The following is a 15,393-nucleotide window of genomic DNA, read 5'->3' on the forward strand; positions in this document are numbered from 1 at the left end:
TGCATCATTAGTACTGCTGGCAGATTTTCCAAATAAATACATGAATTAGACTCAAACTTATGCCTGGCTTAAATTGTCTGTGCATATTGAATGTGCGCACCTATTAGAAAAGAAAGGTATTACAGCCAATCGCTGTGTGTCCACTGATCAGACAACATGAGGCTTCAGTTCTATAATGATAACTCAAGACGCTGCAGCTGAAGCGAGAGCTCAGACTCTGACGGCACCTTTACAGTCAAAATAAGGATCAAATGCAGCACATAAAAGCCCCTGCTGATGTGGAAAGAACAAGAGAGCCTGCTGCCACGTATGATTGGTGTGGATCACACAGTGGGAACTGGGACGCTGATTCCTGAGAATATGCACATCCGGTGCGCTTTTACAGCTAAAAGGTAAAAAAGCCTGTTAAAAGATCCAATATGTGCTCTGGATGGATGCAAAGTGGTACAGCAGGGGCCACGACTCCATTTTTCATGCAAATTACTGCACCAACAGGTCATGACTCACAGGTTAATGTCAGTGCCAACACTGTCTCTATCCTTGGTTTTTCACTTTACTAATGTCGTAGTAAATCTAAACTAGCTCAGCGCCTGTAAACAGGGAGGGAAATCTGAGAGCTGACAACTGCTTTACTTGTTTTTTGGCAGACAGTGCGAGCTAATTTGTATTTTGATGGGATATTAACTGCAGACGCAGTATCGCCATCCTCCTGGCCCAGTGAGCAGATATGCTTGTAAGAACATCAGCTCGGGATAGGAAGATGCATGAAGTCCATAAAGTAGACTCGAGCAGCACAATTCCTCGATTAGGCTTGTCGTATTTGCAAAGCTTGATTAATATTTACAGCTTTGACTCGGCGAGAGCACACAACATGCACATTAATTATTGCTAAGTTCTCCAGGCTATAAGTTGCTGGAGTCTGGCAACTTGTTCCATACTGCACTTTAATTGCTGAATACATTAGTTTTCATTTGCAAGTAAGGGCAGTAAGTGTAGAGCAGCAGTTGTAATGCGGAGAAAAACTTCACTCCTATATCTTAAGTCCACGTAAACAAACCCTGGATACTCCTCAGAGCACTGGAAACCCCAGATGCTGTTGTCTTTGTGTTAATAAGGCGGGTGGAGGAATGATCACGCCAGCGGTGATGACTGATGTTCATAATGTGACATGGGAATTCAAAATTAGGAGGAATGAACAAGGTAGAGTCATAAACTTACTGGAACTAAGAATTTTTTTATTTCCTCCAAGGCGTGACTCATGCGGGAATAGGCCTCTCCAGGTGGAGCGAAGACTTCAATTAAAACGTGCAGATCATTACTCAGATGGGCGTATTTGGCCTCCCCGCTTTTCCTGAGTTCTTCCTCCTGTGAAAAAAAAGAGAGAGGGAAGGAGTTGTAAGAGAATCCAGAATTCATATGAAAAGCATCCATATAGTCTGATGTAATGTTCGCTATTGATCCCTGAAGACAAAGTAAAGCCACTGTTCTGTAATGTGAGACCCTCTGCCAAGGAGGTAATGTTTTCATTTTGTTTGTCTGTCAATTAGCAGTATTCTGCAAAAACTGCAAAACGGATTAGCACAAAACTTGATGGGAGGATACTGCACCAGTCAGGGGAGAAGCCATTCAATTTTCAAGGAATATTTTTTCACTTTCTTTAACATTGTGCGATTGGACGTTTTGTTTTTATTTCTCAGATAATAATTCCTGGATCACGAAAAACTCGAATAAAAATCCATATCTAGAGACTGTTGGACCTTGGCAGAGATATGCACTCTACAGCTATTTGAGAAAAAGTCAGGGATCACGAAACACAGTAGAGGATTCACCCCACATGGACCAAGAATGTCTGCACAAAATTCCATTGCAATCCATCCACTCGTTGAGTCCGGACCAAAGTGGTAGACTGACTGACGCCCTGCAGCCATGCTGCTGGTTTGATTTATCTCGTCGGATGAAGTAACTCTGCTCCGAAGTTATTTTGTGAGATTGAAGAGGTTTTGATGTGACTGACACACAACTCCATCTTTTTTTCCCTCCTTTCATCACAAGTATAGTATTTGACATGCCGGGCACAACCCTCGCTAATATTTATGATTCAGCTTTAAGACAAAAGGACACTTGAGCAATCGCTACGTTCATCAGCAGGAACACACATTCCAAAAAAACATTTGTGAATGATGTGAAGACTCACTTGCACAAAGTAATAAGTTAACTTCTACAGAATAATTACAGCTCATCCGACAACTGCAGAAACAAACTCACATGGAAAAATAGACTGTATAAAGAGCTCTGTCTGTCTGGCACTAGGGATGCTGTTGAATGTGTTTCTGATAGAAAATGCATTTTGTGATATGAGATCTTGTGAATTTGTGGAGAATGCTCTGTAGGCATCGCACTAAAACAGCTGCCGGAAATGTTTCAATTGACAGACATCACATTTATCGTCATTTAAGACCATGTGCCAAATGGATGTGGGTTATGAAAGGTTATACAAGGTTATACAAGGTTATGATTATGTAAGAGATTAGGACAGTTTGTTAAAAGGTTATGAAAGGTTATGCCAGGTTATGACGTGACGATATGCTGTGAGAAATTGTAGGAGGGTAAAACTTGTTATGAGAGATTATGCCAGGTTAGTTGGGACAGAAGAAGAGGGAGGAGTTGCTTCTCACATTACTTGTAACTACTATAATAACTTCATCACCCTTAATGCTGCTAAATAAGGGCTGTAATGTAACATGTCTCTTTCACAGCAGACATTTCCACTTGTTATAACAGGAAAAGTACAGGTGCACTTAACACTTAACTGATGCCAACACTCCATTCAGGTGCTCACAGGGACAGTTGACAACAGAACAGGCCATCATTAATGCTGCTACACACATGCTAGTCCAACTGACTGTGGCAATGTCCAGTGTCGCAAACTCCACCCACTGATGCAGACCATGAGATGCAGTTGAAAGCCGGCGATTGGTCCACCACTTTGATCGAGACTGAAATATCTGGAATAATTATTGTTTGGGCATTCATGTTACCCAGAGGATGTTTGCTGGTGGTTTCGTGCTGGTGGCTTTTCTCAAAACGTTGGATCAATAGGATTTGGTGCAAACGTTCAAGATGATGATCTATAATCACTTTAAGCATCCTGATTTTCACATGTTTCATTTACTGAATACCTGCCAAGCAAAGCATTGGTGTATTAACGAGCATTTAGCAGCAGTGTTAGCTTGGCTGTAGACTCTTCTTCTTGGAAAATAACCCATCCTTACTATTAGCTTATTAATTCCTTGGCTGAATATCACTTTCCACAATCAAAAAAATTACAGTTTGGGTGAGTAGTATGAGGTTAAAGCAAAGGCACTGTGGTAAATAAAGGAAGTCAGAAAAGAGGATAGTCAACTTTTAGTCTTTACCCAGGCCCTGAGGGCTCCAACCTGATGCTCCACACTGGCTTTAAAGGCTTAAAAAGATCTGTCAAATAGCTCAGGGACAGTTTTCACTGTGTTTTCAAAGGAACCAGTCAAATCACAATATCCATTCTCCACTGAACAAGTAATCAGAGGTGATGTCAAACTTGGAGTGGAGACGTTCCCTCTACTTGTACCAGCCACAACTGCAGCTGCTGTTAAGAAGTTGGGCGATGAGCGTCTTGCTAAAGGACACCTTGATCAGACAGTCATGCACTCAGCCAAGCTGGGGATTCAAACGTCTGTTCTTGCATCACAGGGCTGTTCTCTGCCCTCTGGGAAAAGTCAGCTATAATTAAAAATTGCCCGAAAATTTCAGCAGGTTTCACATTCTCTGTCAGAGAGCCTGGGTCATTACGGATCACATCAAAATGTGTCTCTGAGTTGTTTCAATACTTTGTCATTGAAATGAGAGATTGTTTTACAGCGGAAAGAGAGAGACATACATCAGTCACCATGGCTACAGTATGCCCGTGTGTTTAGTCAATCAATATATATGTTTGCAGTGCACTGCAGTAAGGATGATAGGAACTCAGAAATAAAGATTCTCTCCAACCTTGCAGTGCTGGCTTTGACTTGTTCAAAGTCTAGCATCAGAGAGGTGAAATGAGGACTTTGTTTTAGCACCGTGACTCAGCACAGTGTCAAACAGAATAATACCTGCGCTCAAGGTGTAATATTCACCATATGGTCTATCGTGAGTGGGTGGGCTGCTCTGGTACAAACCTGAGATATTCTACCTCCAGCTGCAGGTCTGATGCACCGCTCTGAGAAACAGGATGTCTGGGGTGGCAGAAATCTGTGATGTCAATGTGCTTTCACGTGTAATGGGACTTGAGCTATCTCTGTGCCACACTGCCGTGTGACCGGCCGCTCTGAATGGCAGCCAGCCTCCCATTCACAACATTCAGTCTCGGTGTTGTCGGTCCTTCAGACTAGTTCAGAGTCAGACTGTACACAAAATCAATATCACAGGCTGAAAACACTGAGCCTAATCCAATCGTTACACAGCCACCCTTCGGTGAGAGACAACCGCTAAGGGTCCATTATTTTTCCTCAGTGCTGCACACAGCATGTGTCTCTGTCAGACTGAAACTGACATGCTGTCATCGTGCACGCTGTGCGGTGCAGAATAGCAACCTAAGTACTGCATGCAGGTAGAAATACTGACGTGCTTCTGACAGTTCGGCTCGTATGAACATTATTAAAACCTCTCTATTCTTTCATTTTAAAAACTGAAGACAAATTAATGCAGCACATTAGTAAACTAGATAGTCTTGGTGGCAGTAAGCCAGATTATTAAATGAACTCATGCTCATGACTAAGGCACATGTGGATGGTAAAGAAGTGCTTCAGTGCTTTCAGCCGATGTCATGATGAAGAATTTCAGCTTTGCAACTAATGGAAATCCATGTAAAAGGTTAGTGTTGTTTTTACCTATTACTATATCAAACAATTATCATTAAATAATAGTTTCATTAAGTTGACTTTATCTTTTGCATATATACATGCATGTAGGTATGTACATATGCACATATATACGTGTGTGTGTGTGTGTGTGTGTTTTTAATTTTTGCATAATTTAGTTGGTTGTACCTTTTACAATTAAATATTATTGGATGTTGTAAAAGAAAGTACAGACAACATACAAGCTTACATTCATACTATATATATATGTATGTAGTGTAGGCACGGTTATTTATATATATATATATATATATATATATATATATATTGGGGTGAGAGTCTTCTTACAACTGACACCATGTGCCGTGTCAGTTAACATACACAGGTGACAACTAAAACCGCATTGATATGTTTAAAGTGGCTGTAACAGCTTCCGCAGTATTATCCCCTCAACGTGGTTTCTAACGTACTGAAATGCAGCTTCAGTTTCACCAAAGTGGTGACAACACTGCAAGTCTTTTATCACGTCTTGATGTCTGAATAGGAGGGTACAGTAATAATAGCAATGTAACTCTATAACAGCACAATGAGACCCGTTATGAGCATGAATACCATATCCAGCAGGCTGTCTGCGCACATGCTCGGATAGGTTTGGCTCCAGGGGACCACAAGTCAGCAGGATAAATGACTTCCGCAAAGAGATTCAGTACTTTGCATTTATAACTGACTATTACACAATATCCTATTAAACAATACAAGGAAAATGTATTCAAATTGATCTCAAACATATGTTTGTCGACTGAAAGCTATTCATTTTACTCCGGGTGCCATTCATCTCAGTTACCCTCAGATGTTGTTTGTTGGAACACTCCTCTGCGCTTTGGTGGAATTTCAACCGCTCTGTTTCTGTAAACATTTTATATTTGATCAAAATCTTCGACCAGCCAAACAACTGTACATCAGCATAAATCAATATCTGCCTTACCTTAGCTTTATCCCTCATGGATCCTTTGCCGAGGATGGACATCTTCACCCCAGTCTCCTCCTGCAATCGCTTCATGGAATTCCCCCGTGGTCCCAGCAGCTTCCCAACAAAATTAAACTGTGACAAAGGATAGAAAGAAGAAAGAGTCCTTATCAATGCTTTCAGCATGCAGTTTGTAAGAGGAGGGAGGACAAATAATGAAAAGGCTGATTTATATGTCCAGGCGAGTATTTTTGAAGCAGCCTTTCTCTTAATGTCTTGGATATAAAAAGAAAGGTTAAACATAAGATATGCTGTGCTGACCATTAGTCATCTAATATCAATATAATCTCACATTCCATTCACCATTCATCATGGGAGAAAGAGCTGTAATGCGGCCTGTAATAAATCAATATAACTGTGTTCTATATGTACGTGCACATTGAAAGAAAATGGGATTCTCATTGGCGGTCTGGCAAAACACATACATCCATCCTTCTGCATGAACTGCGCCCTCGCTAGTCATGTCTCTTATCGGCGTTTAGGGTCATGCATGTCCTGCCAAGGAAAAAAGAAAAGAAAAGGGAATATGGGCTCAAACCAATAACATTCCTGAAACTGTTTAAGAGGTCAGTGCGGAGATAAAGTCAGAAATAATGAGTTTCTTCCCAGTGGGAAATTAAGTAATACTATCCAAATGACAAACTATCAGATTCAAGCCGCGGGGCTCTGACTATCATTTCCCTCTCACTGTGCACAGGCTAGTGTTCATATTGAGATCAGTAGCTCCAGGTTGTTTCAGGCGCAACGCTGCTGAGATTAGTGCTGATTAATCTGGGAGGTGAAAGTCATAACGCAACTGTAGTCAAATGGGGCCTTTCTCAAGAAACTATGAGCAAGAGATCACCTAGAAGATGAAACAAACAGACTTAGGGCCATAAAGACAAATGCAAAGAACAATGCGATAGTCTCAGCTGGTTTCAGACCGACACTGTTGTCACTTTTCAGCGTCCTTCTGTTTGTCTTTTAGCAAGATAACACAAAACCACTGAAAGGATTTCTATGAAACTTTGTGGAAGGATGTGACATGAGCCGACAAAGAACACATTTAATTTTGGCACAGAGCTGAACAAAGGAGCGGATGGAGGAATTTTTTTTTCACTTTGTACAACATTGCTAAATTGGGCATTTTTGGACATTTTCACAGGGAATAATTAATAAATCTCGATGAAATATTTTTTAGGCATATTAGAAGGGCTTATATCTATGAGTGTGTGAAGTTTGGTATGGTTTCAGGGAACTGTTGGGCCCTGGTGACGGTATGTACGTGCCATTCTAATTTAAATAGCAAAAGCACTTGTGCCTGTCTGTGTTCCCATGTGCGTGTTGGCCTTAACTGTTCATTTTGGTGCATTACTATCTTGAGGCAGCAGAAAGCTTTTGTGCAATCGACCAACACAAACCAATGGGTGTATTATGTTTAAGGGTGAATATTCAAAACAGAAATGTGCACGTACATAGGCAGGTACACAACACAGACACTCTCTGCTTCTTACACACGCAGGCGGCTTTTAAGGGGAATGAGAGATGGCAAGAGTGGAGATTGGTTAGATGCATGTTATGCCCCAAAACTCCTGATTCATTAAGAAACTAAGTACAACCCCTCTGAACCATAACGATGCTGCAACCTTTTTTTTAGGCCATTAAACTTGCACAATCCTTCAAATAGGGTCCTTAAACTTTTCCGAAAAGAAACAAACCCATAAAGGCCATGCATAAAGAACATCTCACGCAGTTTCAGTGCTTGTTTTATTGTAATAGAGGGTTCGACCTTCAAGTGTTGGATGAGATGATAGGGGACCACCTCCAGTGCTGAACAGGTGGTCACCCATCCACCACAACACACTCTGGCCAACCCTAAAATGATATTAACCTTTCCACAAAACAGCCTCTCCCACTGTGGCTAAGCAGCTAATAACTTCTCTGCCAGCTGTGCGTCTGCTGCAACTCAACGCCGACAAACGCACACTCAGCTTATTCCGTGAACATGATTAAAATCAGGAGTGAATGTTCAATCTTAGGTGAGGGCGGCGCCAAGGGCACCAAGATGACACCGTCCACAAAAAAACAAAAACAACGACGCTTCCCAACTGTCCTCCCTCTGTCCTCTGATCTGAGCGATTAAGGCACCTTTTGTGGACACCTTCCGTCACGTTGCGTGCGTTGACAGGACTATCCTATAGCCGGCAGCAGGGAGCTTCGGAGCAGATGGTGGCTGCAGCTACGTCGAGAACACACCCGGTGGGCGGTAGAAGAAGAGTGGCCTGTTTTCATTTAGCTAATGAATGTCTGGAGCCACTCTACTGCTCCATGGCGAGCAATTTGGGCTCCGGAAAGGGGCACGATTCGATGTTAAATGAGGTTTGAAATGATGTTATGTGCCCCCCGTAGCCTCAACACTGATAAGTATGCAGATATTAGAAGGAGGGGTGTTGTGAATGCAACAATTATGCACAACACATTTAAGACGCTGAACAAATATTCTGTGCGTGAACTGATCCTCTTATTTTTTATTCCACAACGTGTGAAGGACAAACAATTAATCGAGAGCTTTTGTGCAGATTAAAATCTAAAATATTCATCTGCATATTAATTGTTAAATACAAGTTTTATGAAGACCTCACAACAGATACGTATGCTTGAGGCCTTTGAGCATAGGGGTCGCCTGGTCTAGGCATTCAGTGCTATATTGTCCCCTCACAGTCAGTGAGTGTCGTAATTTCTAATCTTCAGCAAATCAAGTGATGTATTTTATTTTTTTATTTATTTCATTAGAATGGAGATGAGACCAAGCAATGTATTTGGGAATGCTCACTTCTTATTGGCCGACAGGTCTCTGTCAATTCTTCATTTGATGGATTTACTGTATCAAACACTAGCAATCAGTCAGTGAGAGGTACAATGGATACATGAAGATTTGTTATCACTCGTAAAAAGTTTGAAGTTTCAGTTTTTCATCTCCAGGTGATAATATTTTCTCATGTTTTACTACATGTACAACTGAGGTGGGAATTCTCTTTATATGTTCAAGTTCACTTCGAGTTGTTTTCAACTCTCAATCGTAAAGTTGTCATTGTATTAGTGGTTTGTAGGATTTTCCATCATGTTGGCTTAGTAAAAACGGTGGTGTAGGTCTATGATATGATGCTCATTTTGGTTATAAAGACACTTTCTTCCATCTCAGACATTGACCCACACACATAAGAAGAAAATGCATGAAAACCGACCTGAAGAGCCTGATTCTTCAAAGGGATATATGTAAGAATGTTTTTGAAGGATTTTTCGAGGCACTTTCACCAATTTGACAACTAAACATCCTGAAGCAGTAAAAAAATACAGAAATTTCCAGGAAATACAGAAAAGAAGCAAAAAGCTTTTCCTTTATATCCTTCCTTTGAAACTTTTCTGTTTTGTTTGGAACAACAGCATTTTAATATATTTTTGCAGCATGTTTCATTGTGTTGCAAATGCGCTGTCAAACTGGTGAATGTGCTCCTCAATCTTTTTTTGATTTGTCTATTTGTATGTATTTGCTTTTCCATTTTCTTGTAAGGGAAAATCCATTCCTCCATGCATCAAAGTCTGTTTACGGGTCTTGGGGAGTAGCGTAGTCCTGCATATATGAATAACAGGTTGTATAAAAGCCTTTGGTGGCTTCACAGGGAGCGGTGTGTTATCTGATAAATGGCCTCCAGTGATGTCACTTGAGTCAATGCTGGTTGGATCAACATCAAGAATCTTGTGGTGTGGGTTTAGAGAGAAGCGAGTTAACTAGACCTCTGCTGGCTGCTCATTTCTGCGAGCAGCTAACTAACATCTCAATCAACATCAAGTGTGTGCGATGCATTGTGGGTAATGTAGGAGGACTGTGGTATAAAAAGGCAATATCTTTGGTTCTGCTGCCTTGATTTGATTTGTCCACCAGGGTCTTTTGAGTGCAATGCTGAATCAGTGTAGAGTACTTTTAAGATGCAGCACGCTGAGCTCTATCACAGCCACTACAGACAGGACCTGCTTTGAGGACTTGAAACATAGTGCACTTGATGAATGGCACAGGTAGGCCCTTCATTGTTGAATGTATGCAAGTATAATTCTAATACTTAAATTTGCTTTTGCTTGTGGCTGGTTCTCTATATGAATTTTGCACAAACTTGTTTCAAGCTGCTCTATCTGACCTAAGTTTCCTCTGTCGTGGAACGTGACGGTTCTTGTTGGGAGCATGCGGAGGTGGTGTCTTGTGTGACCCATTTAGATGCAAATAATCATGTATATCTTTACAAAGGTTGTTTTAAATTGGGGGGGAGCAACCCACTTACCATGCCTGAATGAAAAGGAGGAAAAATCGAGAAATTATTTATTTCAAAAGTATTTATTATCTATTTTAAACACTGACATTCATCACAAGTAATTAGGACCTGAACAGTACTGACGTTTACTTTGTGTTTGATTGATTCGCTCCAGAGTTTATGAGACACGTCTTTAAACACATTGAAAATGTGATGAGCGGACACACACACACACACACACACACACACACACACACACACACACACACACACACACACACACACACACACACACACACACACACGCACACACGCACAACATTGATTATTGTGAAGGGCCTACCTCAATACTTTTAGAAGGCATCAAGTTCGATGTTTCCTTGCACAGTTTACAGCTTTCATTCTCTAAGAATTTCTTTCATATCCCGGCAAAAATATTGTACACTGAAATATCCTTAACTAGATCGATGTTCGAACAAATCAAATGGAATCGAACCCAGCCCTAGTGAAGAAATGACCAATGCATATGTGTACTGTCAAGAAAAGGTATAATAGGTGTATTACTGCAGTGCCTAAAGGCATAGTGAAACATTTTGAGTGCACCTAAATTATGTGCTGGAGCACCTTAATGAAAAGGTTAGGCACACCAGTACAACCAAACCAAGAGTTAATCTGGAGCCCTGATACAAAACATTTTGAATTACTTTTTAATTAATCATATCAGTTATTTTTTATACAGAAACTTTTCAATACAGAGGTAAATTCTTTACCCTAAAAAATCATTTAATAAAACCTTCAGAACCCGCCGTTGGCTGAGTGACACATCAAAGACCTTGATTGACAGCCAGTGTGAAGGAGAGCAAAAAAAAAAGAAGAGAGAAACATGGGTAAGAATGGATGATAACATGGGTTTTGCATGAATAAGAATACAGGTGTTGAGATTCTGGCCTGGCCTGTCCTGCCCTGCGCTGCACTGTGCCTTAGGCAGAGAAAGTTTGGAAACCCCCGGGCCCAGACCACATTCGCGATCAAATCTCAATGCATCCTCCATGTGTCTTCGCTGCATTCACATTTGGAGATCTGTCCTCTTCTGACCATCCAAGATGCATGTTTATGCCAGGTATTAACAACAACAGTGACTCGCTATCAGAAAGCAATGGCTGTGCTCGAGGATTAACATATTAGCTTCACTTAAAGCAAAGAAGTGATAGAAGTAGAAGTGCATGTGGCTTTCCACTGCCAGAGACAGCTCTTCAGTAAATGAACTAAGTTTGATGCTAGACTCGCACTGATTGGGACATAAACAGTCCTTAGACGAGACAAGGGCAAAAAAACTCACGTAAATAAAAACTGAGGCAAACTCGGAATGATTCTCTATGTTTCTACCTCTCAGTATGTAAAATGTGCACGGTGGCCGACCTTTAAGGGAGTGCACTGAGGCCAGTCGAGATTTGCACATGTCCTGAGGCACTTACTGCCAGGTTAGCGAGCTGTGCTATTGGGAAAGTCCAGGTCCTGTCTGATAGGAGGATTAAAGCCTCAGGTAGAGGTTTATACTTTGATGACAACTAGGGATGACTGGGCTGAGAGTCTGTCAGAGGAGTGTGTCCTATGGACTCGGCAGACGTTAAAGAAAGCGGATGAGTGGTTGTTTGGTTCTTGTCTGACAAGCGGTGGAGATTTGCCGAGCTTTTCAGAAAGGAAACCAAATCAACTGAGAGTTTAAAGAGAGGCTGTGTGTCAGTGTTCATGTAAATCACTGCTATCTAATATTAAGGTATGAATTTAAAAATGTAAAAAAAAAAATCAAGAAAACATCAGATATATGCAAGCAGTAATTTCTGGATTGGGACGCACCATATATGTGTTAAAATATTCAGAGAGGAGCATAATGAAATAAGATAATATCCAAAACATAAAATGTGAGTCAATTTGCATTTGGTGACTAAATGACCTAGATCTTTGTGTCTTTATCATGACAAACAGGAACAGGATGTGCTAACAGAGATGACACAATACACATTAATATGTAAACATGTCAACATGTCGCCCAGATGGCCCACACACACTCACATACACACACACACGTGTTTGTAGGTCTGGCTTAGTGAGGACACTGGTTAGCATAATGCACTCCCTAGCCCCTTACCCTAACCTTAACCATCAAAACTAAATGCCTAACCCTAAAGCCTAATTCATGTGTCTGCCTCGAAGCAACGCCCTAGCCTATATGTAGATGTGTACCCTAAGCAATGCCCCACACTGTACCCTGAAGTGCACCTCGCCAAAAGTGTAATGCCGCACCAAGGCGACGCTGACCACAAGAGCTGTGATTGGTCCGCTTGGTAGTATCGCATCTTCGGCAGACTCAGCGCCATATTTAAATCGAGTTGAAACAGTAATTGCTCTTCAACATCTATCAGCTCCAATTCCAACATGATCCGATTAGTAACACTCTCCATTGGTCTGAAGGAAACAGAGATGCCAGAGAATTTGTAAATAAGCAGACCTGAAACTGTAGAACACTCAACACCAGAAACTCAACCGGCGGTGTAATTGCGATGCGACTCACACACACCTTCGCACAACTATGACTGCTCTGCCCCGTGTGTAGGCTACGTACCTATGGGCTGGCTCCGACGCAGAAGCACGAATCAGCCTTAATCCTTACCCAACCCTAACCTAAACCTAATTTTATCCCTAACCCTAAAACCAAGTCTTTACCCTGAAACAGCCCATTAAAAGTAGGTCAGAAAGTGAGGGCCGGCCAAAATGTCCTCACTTTCCCAAAATGTCTGTAGGTCGTAGGTTTAAATGGGCCTAACAAAGATATCTTTACAAACACACACACACACACACTAACCAAACTCTAACAAGTGACTTGCAAACCTCGACAGGCTGTGTTTACTGTCTGAGCAGCAGCTTTATAACTCTCCTGTCAGAGCAGAGGAAAATCAATCCATACAATCTGAGCTCTCTTCTTGTGAGTCTCTAACAATCGATGGCCTTTAAATGACAAGTGATGAATACGTGTTGTTTTTTTTAGCATTGAATCTCTTCGGTTTTTTGCAAATCCTATTAGAAAATGGAACAAAAAGAGGCTTTTACATTGTCTCAAACCTTCACAATATAGCCATTCTATAATGAGCACATATTCAATACATATCTTCAAGCTGTACTGTTTTGGTAGTTATGCACAGATAGTAATTACATCCATTTTTATTGTAAAACACTGACATGAGCAATGTGGCTGACATACAGTAATTCATTTTGTGTTTATAATTCATGGAAAGTCTATTATTTAAAATTGTAAAGAGTAACACATCTAATACTGTACATGAAAAAATAAACTCCTGGACATGTTTGGGTCACATTTAAAGGCTGCACAAGGGGCATATCCAGGGTTTAAGTTAAGGTTAAACTTACCTTAACTCGTATTTAACCACTATATAAGCCTGCATTCATTTTTATGGCATAAACTCAAATAACATCTTCTTAAGATCAGTAATTTAAAGTCACTGGGGCCCACTTTCACAGCTTCTCACACTGCGCTTCAGAAATTGTGTTTCACTTTGTAAGTGTTCCACCAGGAAATGTGTGTTGCTCGACCCACAATAATCTCCAGCCTCGTTAAGCGATTATTGCACTGTGTTGTTTTGACAAAGAACTAACCAAAGTTAAGGAAAAGTGTTTTTTTTAAAACTTCTTGTCGCTCTTTCACTTACAATTTGCTTTTCTCCAGCAGAAATGAGTTGCTCTCTTTTATGCTCTTAAATTCACGACAATAGTGTCAATCAACAGCGCACCGAACAATCTATTGAATCTATGCTGTGTGTTGACATTTGACTTGATTTTGTCCCATTAGAGCGACTCAATGTACTGAAAACCCTGTTTGAATCTCACGCAGAGCTACGACGCCGTGTATTCTGGAGGGTTATTGTTTTTTTTATCACAGAGAGGTATTTTATCTTTATTATATCTCCTGAGCAGCATTGTGGCAGACAGAGCCATCACACAAACACTGACTTAGTGGGATCCCAAAGTACAGCTACGATGCTATCACACAAGTGCTTCATTTTAATTCACACTCTGCGCTCCCTCCACTGTATTCGCCACTTATCTAAGCAAAACACCTTTCCACATGAGAGGCTTTTCTTTGGGCCTCTGACATCTCTGGACAGACAAAAATGGAATTTCTCCACGGGCAGAGCACAGCTGTTGCACTACTTAAAGGTTACAATAACCCAAGACTGATAAGCTCCAACATTCTGGCACCCCACAAGGACAAAATACATTGTAATGTGTTGTGGTCTGTGGATGTACCTGCAGAATAGATATTCAGGCAAATACCCGACAGAGGTAAAATAGCTTCTTTTTTTTAAAGTGACAGGTGCAGAAATATACATATTTAGTTATTTGATTTTTTAAAAAACAAATTCAATTTCTAATTAAAACAGCAGAAATCCTATTTTTTTATGCAGAATTGACCCAGAACTGGACTCCAACTCGTAGATGGTATCGGCCATTGAAAAATCCATTTCATGCCCCAAGGTTATGAGATGCTAATCAAGCTGTCTCATTAAGGAGCAGAGGATAAATTCTAGTTAAGCGGTAATGAAAATGGCCATTCTGATTATCTCAACATCATATTTTTTCGCTTTAGTAAATAGTGATCTCCGTGTATGCGCTGCGAGAGTGTCATTTGTTTACGCGTCAAAACAGGACATGTACAGATGTACCTCTTCTTCTCCCGTTGACCGAGATCGACCCACGTTCTCAAGGTTTCATTTCTCTTTCAGGGGAGATTAAAGACAGAAAGTGATGGTGAGGTCACCAGAGGAACACTTCAGGGCCGGATTCCTTTATCTTGACAGGCTGCAAAATGACAACAAATCCGAAGTGGATTTTACAGGAAGTAGTGCACAAAACACACAAGTGCCCCCCTGTGAATGATGCATAGAGCCGGGGGCCAGTCGGAAACAAGATGCATCATCCTTCCAGGTTTTATTCAAATAGGTCTGTGGTGCAGCAGCTGCACATTTACAAAGACAAATTCATGTGTCTTGCACATTTTTCTGTCCAGTTTCATATAAATTAAGCAGTTAGGCTTCTTTTAAGTATACATACATAATTACAGTGGTGGAAAGAAAGTAACTTTCTAAGTTTTCGATATAAGTACAATTCTTACATAAAGGAATTTAAGGTT

General features: G+C 40.9%; 1 protein-coding gene across 1 annotated transcript in view; it reads right to left on the reverse strand.

Moving 5' to 3' along the window:
- The window catches only part of khdrbs2 (KH domain containing, RNA binding, signal transduction associated 2), a 67,828-nt gene that overhangs the window by 26,070 nt on the left and 26,365 nt on the right, over window positions 1-15,393 (reverse strand). The window contains exons 4-5 of the mRNA XM_034608959.1: window positions 5,863-5,979; window positions 1,219-1,365 (exon numbers count right to left, since the gene is read on the reverse strand). Of these exons, the coding sequence (XP_034464850.1) occupies window positions 1,219-1,365; window positions 5,863-5,979 (264 nt within the window). The remainder of the gene's footprint in view (window positions 1-1,218; window positions 1,366-5,862; window positions 5,980-15,393) is intronic.

Source organism: Hippoglossus hippoglossus, chromosome 15, assembly GCF_009819705.1.
Source record: "Hippoglossus hippoglossus isolate fHipHip1 chromosome 15, fHipHip1.pri, whole genome shotgun sequence".
Lineage (NCBI taxonomy): Eukaryota > Metazoa > Chordata > Actinopteri > Pleuronectiformes > Pleuronectidae > Hippoglossus > Hippoglossus hippoglossus.